This window comes from Ranitomeya variabilis, chromosome 4 (genome assembly GCF_051348905.1).
Source record: "Ranitomeya variabilis isolate aRanVar5 chromosome 4, aRanVar5.hap1, whole genome shotgun sequence".
NCBI lineage: Eukaryota > Metazoa > Chordata > Amphibia > Anura > Dendrobatidae > Ranitomeya > Ranitomeya variabilis.
In genome coordinates this window covers 657,803,350-657,819,475 of record NC_135235.1, presented here as the reverse complement: position 1 = coordinate 657,819,475, position 16,126 = coordinate 657,803,350, and the positions used below count along the sequence as shown (strand labels likewise).

Here is a 16,126-nt window from a genome sequence, read left to right as displayed (position 1 = left end):
GCTGAAGAAAAAGTTAAATACATACCCAAGTGAGTCGACCAGTTTGCATCAACTTTGGGAATGTGTGGAAGAGACCTGGGATCAGATTTTTGTCAAGACATGTTTGAATCTGATCGAGAGCATGCCCAGAAGGATTCAGGCAGTGTTGAAAGCCAAAATGTGGATTCAATAAATAAAAATTTAAATTTAGATTTTTAACAGCAAAACAGTAACAGTGCAGTGGCATGACAAGAATCTGTATAAGTAATCATATGCTAAATAGTTGCAACTCAAATTTATGTATGAGCTAGGCAAAATAATTGTCTACAAAATGGTGGCAGTCTCGCGTTCGAAGCAGTAGTGGACGGTGAGATTTTGAGCCGAAATTCAAAAGTTCAAAACATTGTTACACTTTTGCTTGTCAGTGTATGTGTTATGTTTTTGGTATAAAGTGGGGGTGAGCAATTAATTTTCCCAAGGGGCCTCCATATATGCAGCATAAGCCCTACATTGCCTCTTATCTACAGCATGTGCTCCATGTAGCCTCGGATATACAGTCCTCCACCAATGTATTCACTGCTGTCTGCATTCTAAGGTTGCAGATAGCGGAGATATGTGGGCGGCGGATGGACGGTGGATGGACGGCAGACGTAAAGAGCATGTTTTTTTCTTATGCCAGTTTGCCCAGCTCTGGTATAAAGTGTACATTTTTGCAGCTCAGGTTATTGAGAAGTGAATATGATTTTAAATTTTAAGTCTCCTTAAACTCAATAATATTGCAGAATAGAGAAGGGAATCTATTCTCATTTATTTAACGGCCTTTGGCTCAATCTCGAGCCATGGCAACTTGATAGATGAATGAACTGTAAGAAGATCGATCTTGTGCAAGCATAGATAGGTCAACCAGGGACCTCACAGTTATTTTGTTTGCATCAAGTTTCTGGTCTTAATCTTCGCCTTGTACCTTCTATTCCTCTCAGCATAATGTCCTTCTCCAGTGATTTAGTAAGGCGATGGACCAGCAAAATAAATAGTGCAGGGTATTTTGTCATACACCAAAAAAGTGCATTTAATGGGTGAAGGAAGGATCGGGCACCAATAACCCAAAATAAAACAATATGAGTAGTAATGTCCAAAAATTGAAAATATACTTTGAGTAGCAGTTCCATGTTCATACTTTCAATGAAGGTGAAAAAAACTACTACACTAAGAATGGAAAGTGATTTAAAGAAAATGGATCACATCAGATGTTCCTACAAATAAGGAATAGATCATATATGTAAATAATAATCTCTTTATTTATATAGAAACACACATTATCATTATTGTCCCCAATGGGTTTCACAATCTAAATTCCCTATCAGTATGTTTTTGGAATGTGGGAGGAAACCGGAATGCCCAGAGGAAACCCACGTAAACACGGGGAGAACATACAAACTCCTTGCAGATGTTGTCCTTGGTGGGATTTGAACCCAGGACTCCAGCGCTGCAAGGCTGCAGTGCTAACCACTGAGCCACAGTGCTGCCCTATATTTACTACGTAAATAGTAAGTTGCAACATGAATTTATTTATTACTGTAATGTAGATAAGATAAAGACATTGTTCACACACGGAGATTGTGAATTATAAGAAACTGTAATAAATTGCAGATCACTGAAACTGGAAGTTAGAGGGAAGAGGAACTGTCAGCATTTTCATGTACTGACTATATAAGTATATAACAATTTGAAACATTCCATGCACTTGGAATATTGTTTTTTAGGTAACAGATGTCCATTAGTAACTGCATATATTTTTAAATTACTATCCCTTTTTCATTTACTTATTTGTCATTACTTTGGCTGCCTCTTCTATGTTTTCTTGTACGGCTTGTCAAAATATATGTTTTCTCCCAGCGTGAGTTTTTTTTTCTTGATAATTAACAAAATATGACTTAAGAAAAACATTTCTTACCTTTTAGGTATCACAATGGATTCTCCCCGTGTGAGATTTTTCATGTTGAAGAAGATACCATTTGTGGAAAAAACATTTCCCACATTGTGAACATGAATATGGCTTCTCCCCTGTATGAATTTTCTGGTGTCTAACAAGACATGATTTATCTCCAAAGCATTTTCCACATTCTGAACATGAAAATGGCTTCTCCCCTGTGTGAATTCTCTGGTGTATAACAAGATGGGATTTCTGGTTAAAATGTTTCCCACATTCTGCACATGAAAAGGTTTTCTTCCCTGTGTGGGTTCCCTGGTGCATAACAAGATGTGATTTCTGGCTAAAATATTTCCCACATTCTGAACATGAAAAAGGCTTCTCTCCTGTGTGAATTCTTTGATGTGTAATAAGACTTGATTTATCTCTAAAAGATTTCCCACATTCTAAACATGAATATGGCTTCTCCCCTGAGTGTATCCTCTGGTGTCTAACAAGATTTGATTTATCTCCAAAACATTTATCACAATCTGAACATGAAAATAGCTTCTCCCCTGTGTGAGTTCTTTGGTGTGTAACAAGGTGTGATTTCTGATTATAATATTTCAAACAGTCTGAGCAAGAAAATCGTTTCTCCTCTGTGTGAATTGTTTGATGTTTAACAAAAAACCTTTTAAAGGAAAAACATTTTCCAAACTTTGAATTTGAAATTGGTTTCTTTTCTTTAGGAGCAATTTCATTTTTAATGCTTCTTTTATGGCTTTTATTTTTTCCAATAGTCTTTGATGCATCAGAAGATTGGACCTGTTTAAAAGGATCAGATGATAGAGCTTTGCTGTGAAGAGGTGGTGGAATATCTGGAATAATTGCATTCACTTCAAATGCATCTTGTGTGATATCAAGGTCATCTGATGTAAAAACTGAAGATGTCAGATGTCCCTCTGAACTCCTGGTCCAATCATCTGCCAAGAATAAAAACATTTTTTTTTAATAAAATATCCTTAACTATATTTTTATATGTTTTATTAAAATGTCCATAGATATTGCAAGACTCCACTCACATCCACCATCCTTTAATGGAAAACTAGAGGGTTTGCTCAACAACCAATTTAGCAAAATTAAAGCTCCCAAAGACAAATGTACCCCTCGCTTCTGAACCATTGGTCATATGACCAAACACTGTTAGCGTCATTATGCTTGGCATTGCTGTAACAGGAGAACCCACTTAAAAAAATACTATGTGCATGTGTCCAGAACCACAAGCTGGAGTGCTAAGATAGCATATTATCAATTTTCTCTTTGCAGCATTAACTGTATGTTATTTTCCAGAAAGTGCCTGGGTGGTCAAAAAAGTCTCCACGCTTATGAATTCCATGAGGGAAATGGAGTCACTTTATCATGCTTTCTACTGAAGTTCTTGCACCATAGTTGATCTGCAAGAGAATATGTAATGAACCAATGTTTTTCATTCGCTTTTTTCCCTCTCAGATTCAATATTTATGTACCGTATTTTTCGGACTATAAGATGCACTCCATAAATTCCATACTCACAATCACTCAAATTCATACTCATATTGTACTCAAAAATTGTGAGGAAAATGGGGGGTGCATTTAATAGTTCGAACGCAGGCTTACCGGTTGGTTGCGGCAGTGGTGTGGCGGTGGCAGAGGTGGGCGGTATGGCATGCACCTGAGCAGGGTCACTTCCACAGGTGAGGGGACACCGCGGCCCGGTATTCAAGGTGAGCAGCAGAGTCGGGTGAATCACGGGTTTCTCGGTGGCGGCAGCCATCTTCCTGAGGCCGTGCGTGCGCAGATGAGTTCTCTGCTTCCTGGGGCTTCAGGAAAATGGCTGCGGGAGGCTGCGCGTGCACAGATTGAGATTGCGGTGGCCATTTTCCTGAAGCCGAGTTTGCAGATTGAGATCTCGGCTGTAGGAAAATGGCCACCGTGATCTCAATCTGTGCACGTGCTTCTTCCGGCGGCCATTTTCCTGAAGCCCTGGGAAGCAGAGTACTCAATCTGCACACTGCCTCGGGAAGATGGCCACCGAGAAACCGGTGATTAACCTGGCTCTGCTGCTCGCCTTGGATATCGGGCCGCGGCGTCACCACACCTGAGGAAGGGACCCTGCTCAGGTGCACGCCATATCGGCCACCACGCCTCAGCATCACCGCACCTCTGCCGCCGCCACACCACTGCCGCAAACACCCCTGTGGACACCAGGCTGCGGCCTTGCCCACCTAAGAAGGAAGGGACCCTGCTCAGGTGCACACCGTACTGCCCACCGCGCCTCAGCATCACCGCACCTCTACCGCCACCATGCCACCTGTGACCCTGCTGTACCACCACCAGCCCTCAGGTAAGATACCTTAAATTTGGACAATAAGACGGACCCCCAACTTATAAAAATCTTTTTTTCTGCTATTTTCACCCAAAATTTGGGGTTCGTCTTATGGTCCAGTGCATCTTATAGTCCGAAAAATACGGTACCTTGAAGGGGGCATGAGTGCAGAATTTGTTTCAGTGCCATATTTGTACACCAAATTTGAACATGGCACAGATCCAGCGCTCATCTACTTTCTCTTCATACAGATATAGATTCATTCTCTGCTGTTAACCCTTGTAAATCCTGAATCATCTCTTCTAACTTTGCAAGATTTACATAATAGCATATGTAGATTTTATTGTGTCTGTTCACAAATCCTGAAAGGTTACCTAACTCACCTCAAAGTTATATGGTCCAAGATGTCCAGCAAGTTTGTTAGTTTATCTCTGAAGAATACTGCTGAGGGATGAGAGGCACTTACACAAATTTTGCATAAGGGCCATATTTTTTTTTTAAGTGCACAGCAGTTAAACAAAGCAGGCACACAGGGCAGAAGACAGTCAAGCTACGCAAATTATTCAAACAAACATGTTGCTCGTTCACTGAAAAATTTTGCTTATCTATTGGCTTCATCTGTGTTTTAGCTGCTGCTTTCTTTCAAAACTACATGTCCTTTCAAACATTCTGTACATTCCATCCTCATCAGTCCTTTTCTCTTCCCCTCTCCCATGTACAGCTTACATACTCTTACATTCTTAAGACACTCAAATCATTTCAATACCACCATACAACTCAGGAAACGCTCTCCCAAATAACTGAAAAGTCTTCTCATTTTCTCTATTCTTCTAGTAGAAGGAGACATCTTCCTTAACCCTCCTATTCCTAATTTAACTTGCCTTCTGCTGCACACAAATACCCGGCAAATCTTATTATTATTCAAAGTATGCCTTCTATCTTCTTTAATTGTGCTCTCTGGAACTCCCGGTCAGTGTGTAACAAATTCCTTTGCATTCATGATTTCTTCCTTTCAAAGTCTCTTAATGATCTGGCTTTCTGACTGAAACTTGGATCTATTAATTGGACACCACCTACTGCTGCTCTCTAGGGGCTAGTGTGTGTACTTTTCATCTGGTTCCTCCTCCCCACATAGGTAAGCAATAGGCTGTTTTATGCACTATGAGCGGCACTTGTTTTCTCCGGTCTTATAAAGCATATGCCAGTCAGATGTATTCATGTCTTATATAGACTGATTTTGGACTTGAGATAGGTAACGAAACCTCTCTCTTTTGGAGAATTGCCTATATATTTTGTTCTTAGCTAGTGCATGTTATGACTAATATATGTCTATTGGATGTTCATTGTGAATAGTGCCACCTGGTTCTTTATTTCCTCCATATTTTAACACTCGTCTTATCTTTTGTACATTGGGCTATAATGCCCGCATTATTTATGTGAGTGAGCTGTATTAATGAAGATTTTTTGCACTTTACTTAAACTATCTTGTCTCATCTCACTTTGTATATCCTTTTTTGAGGGCTATTACTTCCCTCTCTTTTGCAGGACCATATCTCTTATACGGTGGGCTAGATTTTTCTAATACCCCTAAACCTGACAACAGCCGAGGTGGAAGGGTTGGCTTCTTTAATTAAAATTTACATTTTATATCATCCCCTCAGTAACCTTACTTATGCTCCCCTCTATTGAAATCAACATCATCAGACATTTCAGCACTTTTTTCTTTTGAGTGGCAGTTGTGTACCACCCTTTGACCCAACCTCGTCGCTTCATGGATCACAATCTAGCATCTGCAGTTTCTATCCTATGACATTCCCACTCTCGTCAAGGGGGGCTTTAACAACTCCACTGATAATCCACTCCCTCATCTTTTAGCTCTAACCTGCTCTTTAGGCCTTTCAGTTTACTAACTCTCCTACACATGAAGACGGGCATACAGAGGGTGTGACCACGAGAGGGCCCAATTTCACCTGGATTGCGCTGAAATACACACCACCGGCCAGAGGCTGGCAGCGGACGTTGGCTTGTCAGTTATGCGCAGCGCATGGCAGGGTCGTGATGCTATGCCTGCATTGGCATGCCAAAGCCAGCTTCTGGCTACAGAAATGGAAGCCGCAAGATGTGGGAGCGGGAGAAGGGGAGTAGAATTGTTTAGTTCCTTTCAATATATGCTGCAGAAGAATGTAAGGGGCCAAGCATAGGGGACATTTTATTAGAACTGGGACATTATACCACAGTGGGTAAATTATACCATAATGAGGGGAAAATGTTAAAGCATTGTACACAGGGTTGGGGAGATTATTACAAGAAAGAGCCAGAAGGAGGGGCATTACTATATGAGGGCGAACATGTATGTCTTTATAGGATCAAGAACTCTACAAAAGCCCATACATCTGACATACTGGCGGGGCCAAGATCCCAGTATTGCACTAACGACAATCTGAATAGTTACACCACTCTCCTGCTCTTTGACCACAACTTTCTTTCATTCTTTGTCAAAATATGACACCCCACTCAGGACACTCCTACATATCACACATACAAAAATTTAAGTGCCATCAATATCCAGCAACTTATGATAAATTTACAGTCAACATCGGCCCCAATCTCCTCCCTCTCCTGTCCGAACTTAGCTTTGATAAATTACAAAAAGTCACTGGACAAAGCTCATGATGAAGCTGTTCCCCCCACATGCAGAACAGCACAGATGACAGCAGCCCTGGCAAAAAGCTGAAAATACGCTTTACTTCTCGTGGTGCACAAGGTGTGCAGAACAACGGTAGAAAGAAAATCACTTTCGACAAAACACTTCATATTAATTTTATGCTCAAATATATAACGGTGCCCTTCACATCTCCAAATAAGCCTACTTCAGCACCCTCATCACCTCACATTGTTATAGTAAGATTAGAGGATTCAGATTTCTTTCCTTATATGCAGGTAAGACGTTCTATTCAGTCTTCACCCTGGTTTTTCGTTTTTGGGGAACATATCCTTTCATGGATTATTTCTTGTCAAGTGAAATCTATAAAGGCAGAATTAGTTCCCTATAAAACATTCGATTAATCGACTTTCAGAAGAGAATAAATTCTGGGAATCAGATCTTCGATTTATCCGAAACAATGGTAAATAATTGTAAATTCTGGTAATGTTCTTCTCTATGTCACATGGGAGAATGTTCTAATATTCTATTCTATTATTCACAGGTTGCACCTTCCCCGGCTTTTATGCAGAAGATCGGATATATTAAATATTCTAAATATCCCAAGTGTAACACAGAGGCAGTAGATCTATCTCATATGTATTGGGACTGTCGGGAAATTTAAGAATTTTGGGAACCAGTTATCACATCTGATGCTGAGAGGCCGAACATCGGTGTGTCATTTCATTACATTTTTGTTTATTTAGTTACTTTATGAGAGCCTAGATGGATTGTCTTACCAAGGATCTAATTACTTTACTATTATTTAAAGGATAATTATTGCTAAAAAGGGTAACCCAGACTTTATTTTTCCTCTGTGGGTCTAAGCACTTATTGGCAGGTCGACCTGCGCCGATCTCTTCTAGCTCAGCGTAGTCACAGAACTGCTCCTGGCGGCAAGCTTATATTTCCTGTGATGTTGCATTGACAGATCAGTTCTTTCTCTTCTGCTGATGCCATGTTAATTGACAGTTGGCACACTGATACCTAACTCAGAGCAGGAGCACTGAGTTAGTGTGGTTTACATTGCATGATCTTGCGCATTGGCAAGGCAAATAACTCTGAAAGGGTCTCTCGTTTCCAGTGCTTAACTTGGATCTCAGTGCCACTAGCAGATTTATCTCGCTGCACAATTCATGCAATGTCGATAGTACTAACTCAGCATGTCTGCGTTAAGAAAGGCAATGGGGAGCCGTCAATCAACAGGATGATGGTATTGAAGCCTAGTCAACAAAGAAAGGAGAGGGAAGGAAGTACTCTGTCAATGTCACATCTTAGAAAGTAGAATTTCCACCCCCCATAAAAACAAACAAAGGCACCAATAACCCATTTTGAGTAAATAAAGAAGGGAAAAATTTTTTTTTTAAAAAATCGCATTTGGCCCTTACTTGAAGGGGGAAAAGTGAAATTTGTCCAGAAAGATGTGACCTGGTTTTGTAGCGACCATATGAAGACAAACAGTAGTGCAAAAATTAGATAGAAAGTAGAATCATCCTAAAAGATGCCAGGATTAGGAATGGGGGAAACTATGGATGTTGGGGATCCATCGGTTCAGTTTAGCAACTTATGATAAATTTACAGTCAACATCGGCCCCAGTCTCCTCCCTCTCCTGTCCTGACTTAGCTTTGATAAATTACAAAAAGGTAAACAATAGTGCAAAAAATAAATAGAAAGTAGAATCTTCCAAAAAGATGCCAGGATTAGGGATGAGCGAAACTATGGATGTTGGGGGTCCATCAAATGAATGAGGGGACCAAACATACAGCAGTTCCGACGATGTCATCTGTATTCTCTGCATATGTAGCAGAAATTATCACTGCTATTGAGACACCGACGTGATATTTAGAAATAAATCTTCAGTTTTTACAATGAAAAGTATTAAGGCAAATCGCATACACTGTGTGCAGAATTATTAGGCAAGTTGTATTTTGATCACATGATACTTTTTATACAGTTGTCCAAGCTGTTCTGGATTGAGAGCTAGCTACCAATTAAGTAAATCAGGTGATGTGCATCTCTGTAATGGGGAGGGGTGTTGTCTAATGACATCAAAACCCTATATAAGGTGTGCTTAATTATTAGGCAACTTCCTTTCCTTTGGCAAAATGGATCAGAAGAGAGATTTGACGGGCTCTGGAAAGTATAAAATTGTGAGAGATCTTGCAGAGGGATGCAGCAGTTTTGAAATTGCCAAACTTTTGAAGCGTGATCACCGAACAATCAAGCGTTTCATGGCAAATAGCCAACAGGGTCGCAAGAAGCGTGTTGGGCAAAAAAGGTGCAAAATAACTGCCCATGAATTGAGAAAAATCAAGCGTGAAGTTGCCAAGATGCCATTTGCCACCAGTTTTGCCATATTTCAGAGCTGTAACGTTACTGGAGAAACAAAATGCACAAGGTGTGCGATACTCAGGGACATGGCCAAGATAAGGAAGGCTGAAAAACGACCACCTTTGAACAAGAAACATAAGATAAAACGTCAAAACTGAGCCAAGAAATATCTTAAGACTGACTTTTCAAAGGTTTTATGGACTGATGAAATAAGAGTGACTCTAGGTGGGTGTCATGTCGGACGCTGTTCAGACCAGGTCGTACGATAGACAGCGGTAATTCCGCTTTTGACCACTATTTGCTCATTGGCGTCGGCTAGATTTTATCTAGCTGTTCCGGGGTTAATTTACCTGATCCTCGGATTCGAAGCTGGGCCATGCCCATTGCCTTTAAATAGCTCTCCTGATCATTGGGCGTCGCCGATTATAGCTTCTGTCTTGTGCGTAGTTATCTCGGTTCGGAGTGGAGAGCTGGTTGTTGGAGATTCGTTGCTGGTGGTGTATTTTCCTTTGTCTTATTTACTCCTTCCTATATTTGTATTTATTTTGCCCTGCACATTTATAGTATATTCCTGAGTGACTGCGGCGTGGTGTATATTTTCCTTTACCCTTGTCTGTGCTATCTCTGGTTATTGGTGAATTACCTCTTCACTGGGTGGTGGGCAGAGGTTTCAGCTTAGGGTTGAAACAGGAGGCAGGGTGAGGTTCGAGGCCTGGACATGCACACCATCAGTGTAAACTTCAGGTAGAGGGTCAGCCAGGATTTCCCTAGTCTGAGGGAAATTGCAGGGGCCCGGGTTATTAGCTGTCGCTCACCTAGTCTCCCCGTGACATGATAATCGGCCCAACAAAAAAAAAAAAGGGGTTTATTTTTTTTTTGTGTTTGTCATGGATCCCATGACTTCCATAACCCGCCAGTTGGAGGCGCTGTCCCTACAGGTCACTGAGTTGAGGGGGGCAGTACAGCAACAGGGACTAGCAGTTTCTAATGTGCAAGCTGGAGCGACAGGAAGAGTTGCTGAGCCTAAATTTCCTTTGCCTGAAAAATTTGCTGGGGAACGCAGTAATTTTGTTTCTTTTCGTGAAGCTTGCAAACTATATTTCCGTATGCGCCCGATCTTCTCGGGTAATGAGGCTCAGCGTGTGGGCCTGGTGTTGTCATTGTTAAGCGGGGATCCCCAAGAATGGGCGTTTTCTTTGCCATCTGATTCTGCTGCATTTGACTCTGTGGAGTTTTTTTTCCTTTCTTGGAAAAATCTACGATGAACCTGACAGAATGGCTCTAGCAGAATCTAAGATACGCACTATTCACCAGGGGGAGCGAGTTGCAGAGGATTACTGTTCTGAATTTCGTCACTGGGCGATCGATACACAATGGAATGATCCAGCATTGCGGAGTCAGTTTATACATGGGATTTCTGGAAGGGTTAAAAAAGCCCTTCTGATGTACGAGACTCCTACTTCTCTAGATTCCGCTATGAGTCTGGTTGTCCGCATTGATCGCCGTTTGCGTCAGGGAGAACATGAGACACCGCCTATGGGAGAGGGTTTAGGTTCACGTGAGGTTGCTGCAGGTGAGCCCACGGAGCCTATGCAAATCGCAGGGGTGTCACATGTGAAGCGTCTAGTCCCTGAGCTCAGGAAGCAGGGAGCCTGTTTTTACTGTGGTAAAACTGGTCATTTTATTAACATCTGTCCTCTGCTGTCTAAGAAAAACGCAACGGCGGAAAACTTCTAAGCTCAGAGGGTGTGGAGGAGACCAGTCTGAGCTTATGTATATCCTCCATGGTGGTTTCTCAATGCATGCTCCCTGCTAAGGTTTTTATCGCTGGCAGTGAGCTGCCAATCACTGTTTTTGTGGATAGTGGTTCAGCCACAAATCTCATTGATGAGGAGTTTGCGCGCACAGCAGGTTTTAGGATTGAAAAACTGTCTCATCCTATCCGCGTGGTCACCATCAATGCTGCTCCTCTCTCTCAGGGGGAGATTACTGAATTTGTGGCTGAGGTGAAACTCCACATTGGAGTGCTACATTCCGAGCGGGTTACATGTAAGGTGCTCAGGAATCTTCCTGCTCAGGTGGTTTTGGGTTTTCGTTGGTTGTCTATGCACAACCCGGTTATTGACTGGAAAACTCAGGACATAATTCGGTGGAGCGAGTTCTGCCAGGAGAATTGCCTGGCCACATGTGTGGCTGTGGTGACTTCAAGCGTTCCGGAGTCACTTCTGGATTTTGTGGATGTGTTCTCTGAGAAGGGTTGTTCAGAGTTGCCGCCACATCGTCCCTATGACTGTTCTATCAGGTTTAAACCAGGGGCCAAATTGCCTAAAGCAAGGATGTTTAACATCTCCGGTCCGGAGAGACAAGCGTTAAAAGATTACATTGCTGAAAGCTTGAGCAAAGGGCACATCAGGCCGTCATCCTCGCCGGTGGCAGCAGGGTTCTTCTTCGTGAAGAAGAAAGATGGCGGATTACGCCCGTGTTTGAATTTCAGGGAGTTGAACCAGATTATGGTTCGTGATCCATACCCTATGCCACTGATACCAGATTTGTTCAACCAGGTGGCAGGTGCTAAGTGGTTTACCAAGCTTGACCTCAGGGGGGCGTACAACCTCATAAGAGTCCGTCAAGGTGATGAGTGGAAGACGGCTTTTAATACCCCTGAGGGTCATTTTGAAAATTTGGTGATGCCATTTGGGTTGACTAACGCACCTGCAGTGTTCCAACATTTCATCAATGATGTGTTCTCACATGTTTTGGGGAAATTCGTTATCGTGTACCTAGATGACATTCTCATATATTCTTGCGACCGTGATGCTCATTTAGATCATGTCAGGCAGGTGTTACAGCTTCTCAGAGAGAATAAGCTGTATGCTAAACTTGAGAAATGTGTATTTTTTGCTCAAGAGTTCCCGTTCTTGGGTTATATTGTTTCTGCTTCTGGTTTTAAAATGGACGACTCTAAGGCTACGTTCACATTTGCGTTGTTGTGTGTTGCGTCGGCAACGCATCGGCGACGCAACACACAACGCATGCAAAACGCATGCAAAACGCATTGTTTTGTGACGCATGCGTCCTTTTTTTGCATGATTTTGGACGCAAAAAAAATGCAACTTGCTGCATCCTCTGCGCCCTGATGCGTGCGCCCAAAAAGACGCATATGTCACAAAACGCAACACAACGCATGTCCATGCGTCCCCATGTTAAATATAGGGGCGCATGACGCATGCGGCGACGCTGCAGCGCCCGACGCTACGGCGCACAGCGCTAATGTGAACGTAGCCTAAGGTGCAAGCGATGCGGTACTGCATTGGGAACGTCCTGATAACCTGAAAGCACTTCAGCGGTTCCTTGGGTTTTCTAACTACTATAGGAAATTTATCAAGGATTTTTCCATCATTGCTAAACCGCTAACTGACATGACTAAAAAGGGTACCAATTTCTCCGTTTGGCCTGAGGCTGCTGTGCGCGCATTTGAGTTTCTCAAGAACAGTTTTGTTTCAGCCCCCATTCTTGTGCAGCCAGACGTATCAAAACCCTTTGTTGTGGAAGTCGATGCGTCTGAGGTTGGTGTGGGGGCGGTACTATCTCAAGGCTCATCTTTGAGTGGTTTGCGTCCGTGCGCCTATTTCTCCAAGAAACTGTCGTCCGCCGAACGTAACTACGATATCGGCAACAGGGAGTTGTTGGCAATTAAGTTGGCCTTTGAGGAATGGCGACACTTCTTGGAGGGGTCGGTACATCAGGTAACTGTTATTACCGATCATAAGAATCTGCTGTATTTGGAGTCAGCCAAGCGTCTGTCCCCCAGGCAGGCTCGCTGGGCATTGTTTTTCATGCGGTTCAATTTTGTTGTCACTTATAGACCGGGGTCTAAAAACACTAAGGCGGATGCTCTGTCCAGGTGTTTTCCGGGGGGAGAACCTCGGGAGGATCCAGTACCCATCCTCCAAAAGGGTGTTGTGGTTTCGGCTCTCACTACCGAGGTTGAGGCTGAGATTGCCGAGGCTCAGGAGGAGGTAGACAAAAGAAGAAAAAATTCGTTCCAGCTCCAAATAGTAAAATTCCGATTCTTTATTGATCCATATTAAAAACATGGGCTGAATAACTCTCCATGGCATGGTAGGACATGAGCTACGCGTTTCGATCTTTGCAGATCTTTGTCAAAGCTTTGACAAAGATCTGCAAAGATCGAAACGCGTAGCTCATGTCCTACCGTGCCATGGAGAGTTATTCAGCCCATGTTTTTAATATGGATCAATAAAGAATCGGAATTTTACTATTTGGAGCTGGAACAAATTTTTTCTTCTTTTCTCTGTTCAACACCACGCACATCAACGTGGAAGTTCCGTGCACCTGCTGGGGCTGCCTGGTGAGCTGGCTTTTTGTTTCTTAATTTGTGTTCAGGAGGAGGTACCATCTGAGTTTCCCATCAACAAATCTTTTGTACCGCTTCATCTCCGCTTAAAGGTTTTGGCGGAGCATCATGATGCTGTCCTGGCTGGCCACCCAGGGGTTAGAGGTACCTTGGAGTTGGTGTCACGTCGGTTTTGGTGGCCCAAGATCCGACAGGACGTGGTCTCATACGTGTCAGCTTGTACCACGTGCGCTAGGGCTAAGACGCCCCGCTCCCGTCCTGTTGGCACATTACTTCCTCTTGAGGTACCTAGTAAGCCGTGGACGGAAATCTCCATGGATTTCATCACTGATTTGCCCTCATCAGCTGGGAACACTGTCATCTTGGTGATTGTTGATCGGTTTTCAAAAATGTCGCACTTTGTGTCTTTGCCTTCGTTGCCTAACGCTAAGACTCTGGCTCAGGTATTTGTGCAGGAGGTGGTCAGACTTCATGGGGTTCCGTCTGACATCGTGTCTGATAGGGGTACTCATTTTGTGGCAAAATTTTGGAAAGCATTTTGCTCACGGCTGGGGATCAAGTTGTCTCATTCTTCAGCGTTTCATCCTCAGTCAAATGGTCAGAATGAGCCTATGAACCAAAATTTGGAACAGTACCTACGCTGCTTTGTCTCTGATTACCAGGAGGAGTGGTCTACCTTTCTTCCTTTGGCTGAGTTTGCCATCAATAATCACCGCCAGGAGTCGTCTGGGGAGTCTCCGTTTTTTTGTGTTAACGGGCTACATCCTCAATTTTGTACTTTGAGTCAGAGGGGCTCTTCCGGCATTCCGGAGGAGGACCAGTTAGGAGCACAATTGTCATCAGTCTGGAGGAGAGTTAAACAGCGCCTGTTGAGTGTGGGTGCTAGGTACAAACGTGTAGCTGACAGTAGGCGTGTGCCAGGTCCGGACCTGAGTGTGGATGACTGGGTGTGGTTATCCACAAAAAACATAAGTCTCAAAATACCGTCCCTTAAATTGGGTCCACGGTTTATTGGTCCTTTTAGGGTCACCGCCGTCATTAACCCAGTAGCGTACCGATTGGAGCTCCCTACGGTGTATAAGATACACAACGTGTTCCACAGGTCTCTTCTAAAGAAGGTGGTGGGTTCTGTGGATGCGGCGCCTATGCCACCTCCAGTCTTGGTGGATGGTAATTTGGAATTTGAAGTCTCCAAGGTGGTTGACTCTAGTGTAGTGCGCCGCAGTTTACAGTACTTGGTACACTGGCGTGGTTATGGGCCTGAGGAGAGGTCCTGGGTACCAGCCTCAGACGTTCATGCGGATCGGCTGGTCAGGTTTTTTCATCGTCGCCATCCAGACAAGCCGGGTCCTATAAGCCGTGAGGGCCCTGGGGTCCCTCGTAGAAGGCGGGGTACTGTCATGTCGGACGCTGTTCAGACCAGGTCGTTCGACAGACAGCGGTAATTCCGCTTTTGACCACTATTTGCTCATTGGCGTCGGCTAGATTTTATCTAGCTGTTCCGGGGTTAATTTACCTGATCCTCGGATTGGAAGCTAGGCCATGCCCATTGCCTTTAAATAGCTCTCCTGATCATTGGGCATCGCCGATTATAGCTTCTGTCTTGTGCGTAGTTATCTCGGTTCGGAGTGGAGAGCTGGTTGTTGGAGATTCGTTGCTGGTGGTGTATTTTCCTTTGTCTTATTTACTCCTTCCTATATTTGTATTTATTTTGCCCTGCACATTTATAGTGTATTCCTGAGTGACTGCGGCGTGGTGTATATTTTCCTTTACCCTTGTCTGTGCTATCCGTGGGTATTGGTGAATTACCTCTTCACTGGGTGGTGGGCAGGGGTTTCAGCTTAGGGTTGAAACAGGAGGCAGGGTGAGGTTCGAGGCCTGGACATGCACACCATCAGTGTAAACTTCAGGTAGAGGGTCAGCCAGGATTTCCCTAGTCTGAGGGAAATTGCAGGGGCCCGGGTTATTAGCTCTCGCTCACCTAGTCTCCCCGTGACAGTGGGCCAGATGGATGGGCCAGAGGCTGGATTAGTAAAGGGCAGAGAGCTCCACTCCGACTCAGACGCCAGCAAGGTGGAGGTGGGGTACTGATATGGGCTGGTATTATCAAAGATGAACTTGTGGGACCTTTTCGGGTTGAGGATGGAGTGAAGCTCAACTCCCAGACCTACTGCCAGTTTCTTGAAGACAACTTCTTCAAGCAGTGGTACAGGAAAAAGTCGGTATCGTTCAAGAAAAACATGATTTTCATGCAGGACAATGCTCCATCACATGCCTCCAACTACTCCACAGCGAGGCTGGCCAGTAAAGGTCTCAAAGAAGAAAAAATAATGACATGGCCCCCTTGTTCACCTGATCTGGACCCCATAGAGAACCTGTGGTCCCTCAAAAAATGTGAGATCTACAGGGAGGGAAACCAGTGCACCTCTCGGAACAGTGTCTGGGAGGCTGTGGTGGCTGCT

At 43.7% G+C, this 16,126-nt stretch overlaps 1 protein-coding gene across 1 annotated transcript in view; it reads right to left on the bottom strand.

Moving 5' to 3' along the window:
* Nucleotides 1-1,225: 1,225 nt before the first annotated feature.
* The window catches only part of LOC143767489 (uncharacterized), a 32,109-nt gene continuing 17,208 nt past the window's right edge, over nt 1,226-16,126 (bottom strand). The window contains exon 7 of the mRNA XM_077255876.1: nt 1,226-2,871. Coding sequence (XP_077111991.1) covers nt 1,937-2,871 — 935 coding nt within the window. The 3' untranslated portion in view covers nt 1,226-1,936. The remainder of the gene's footprint in view (nt 2,872-16,126) is intronic.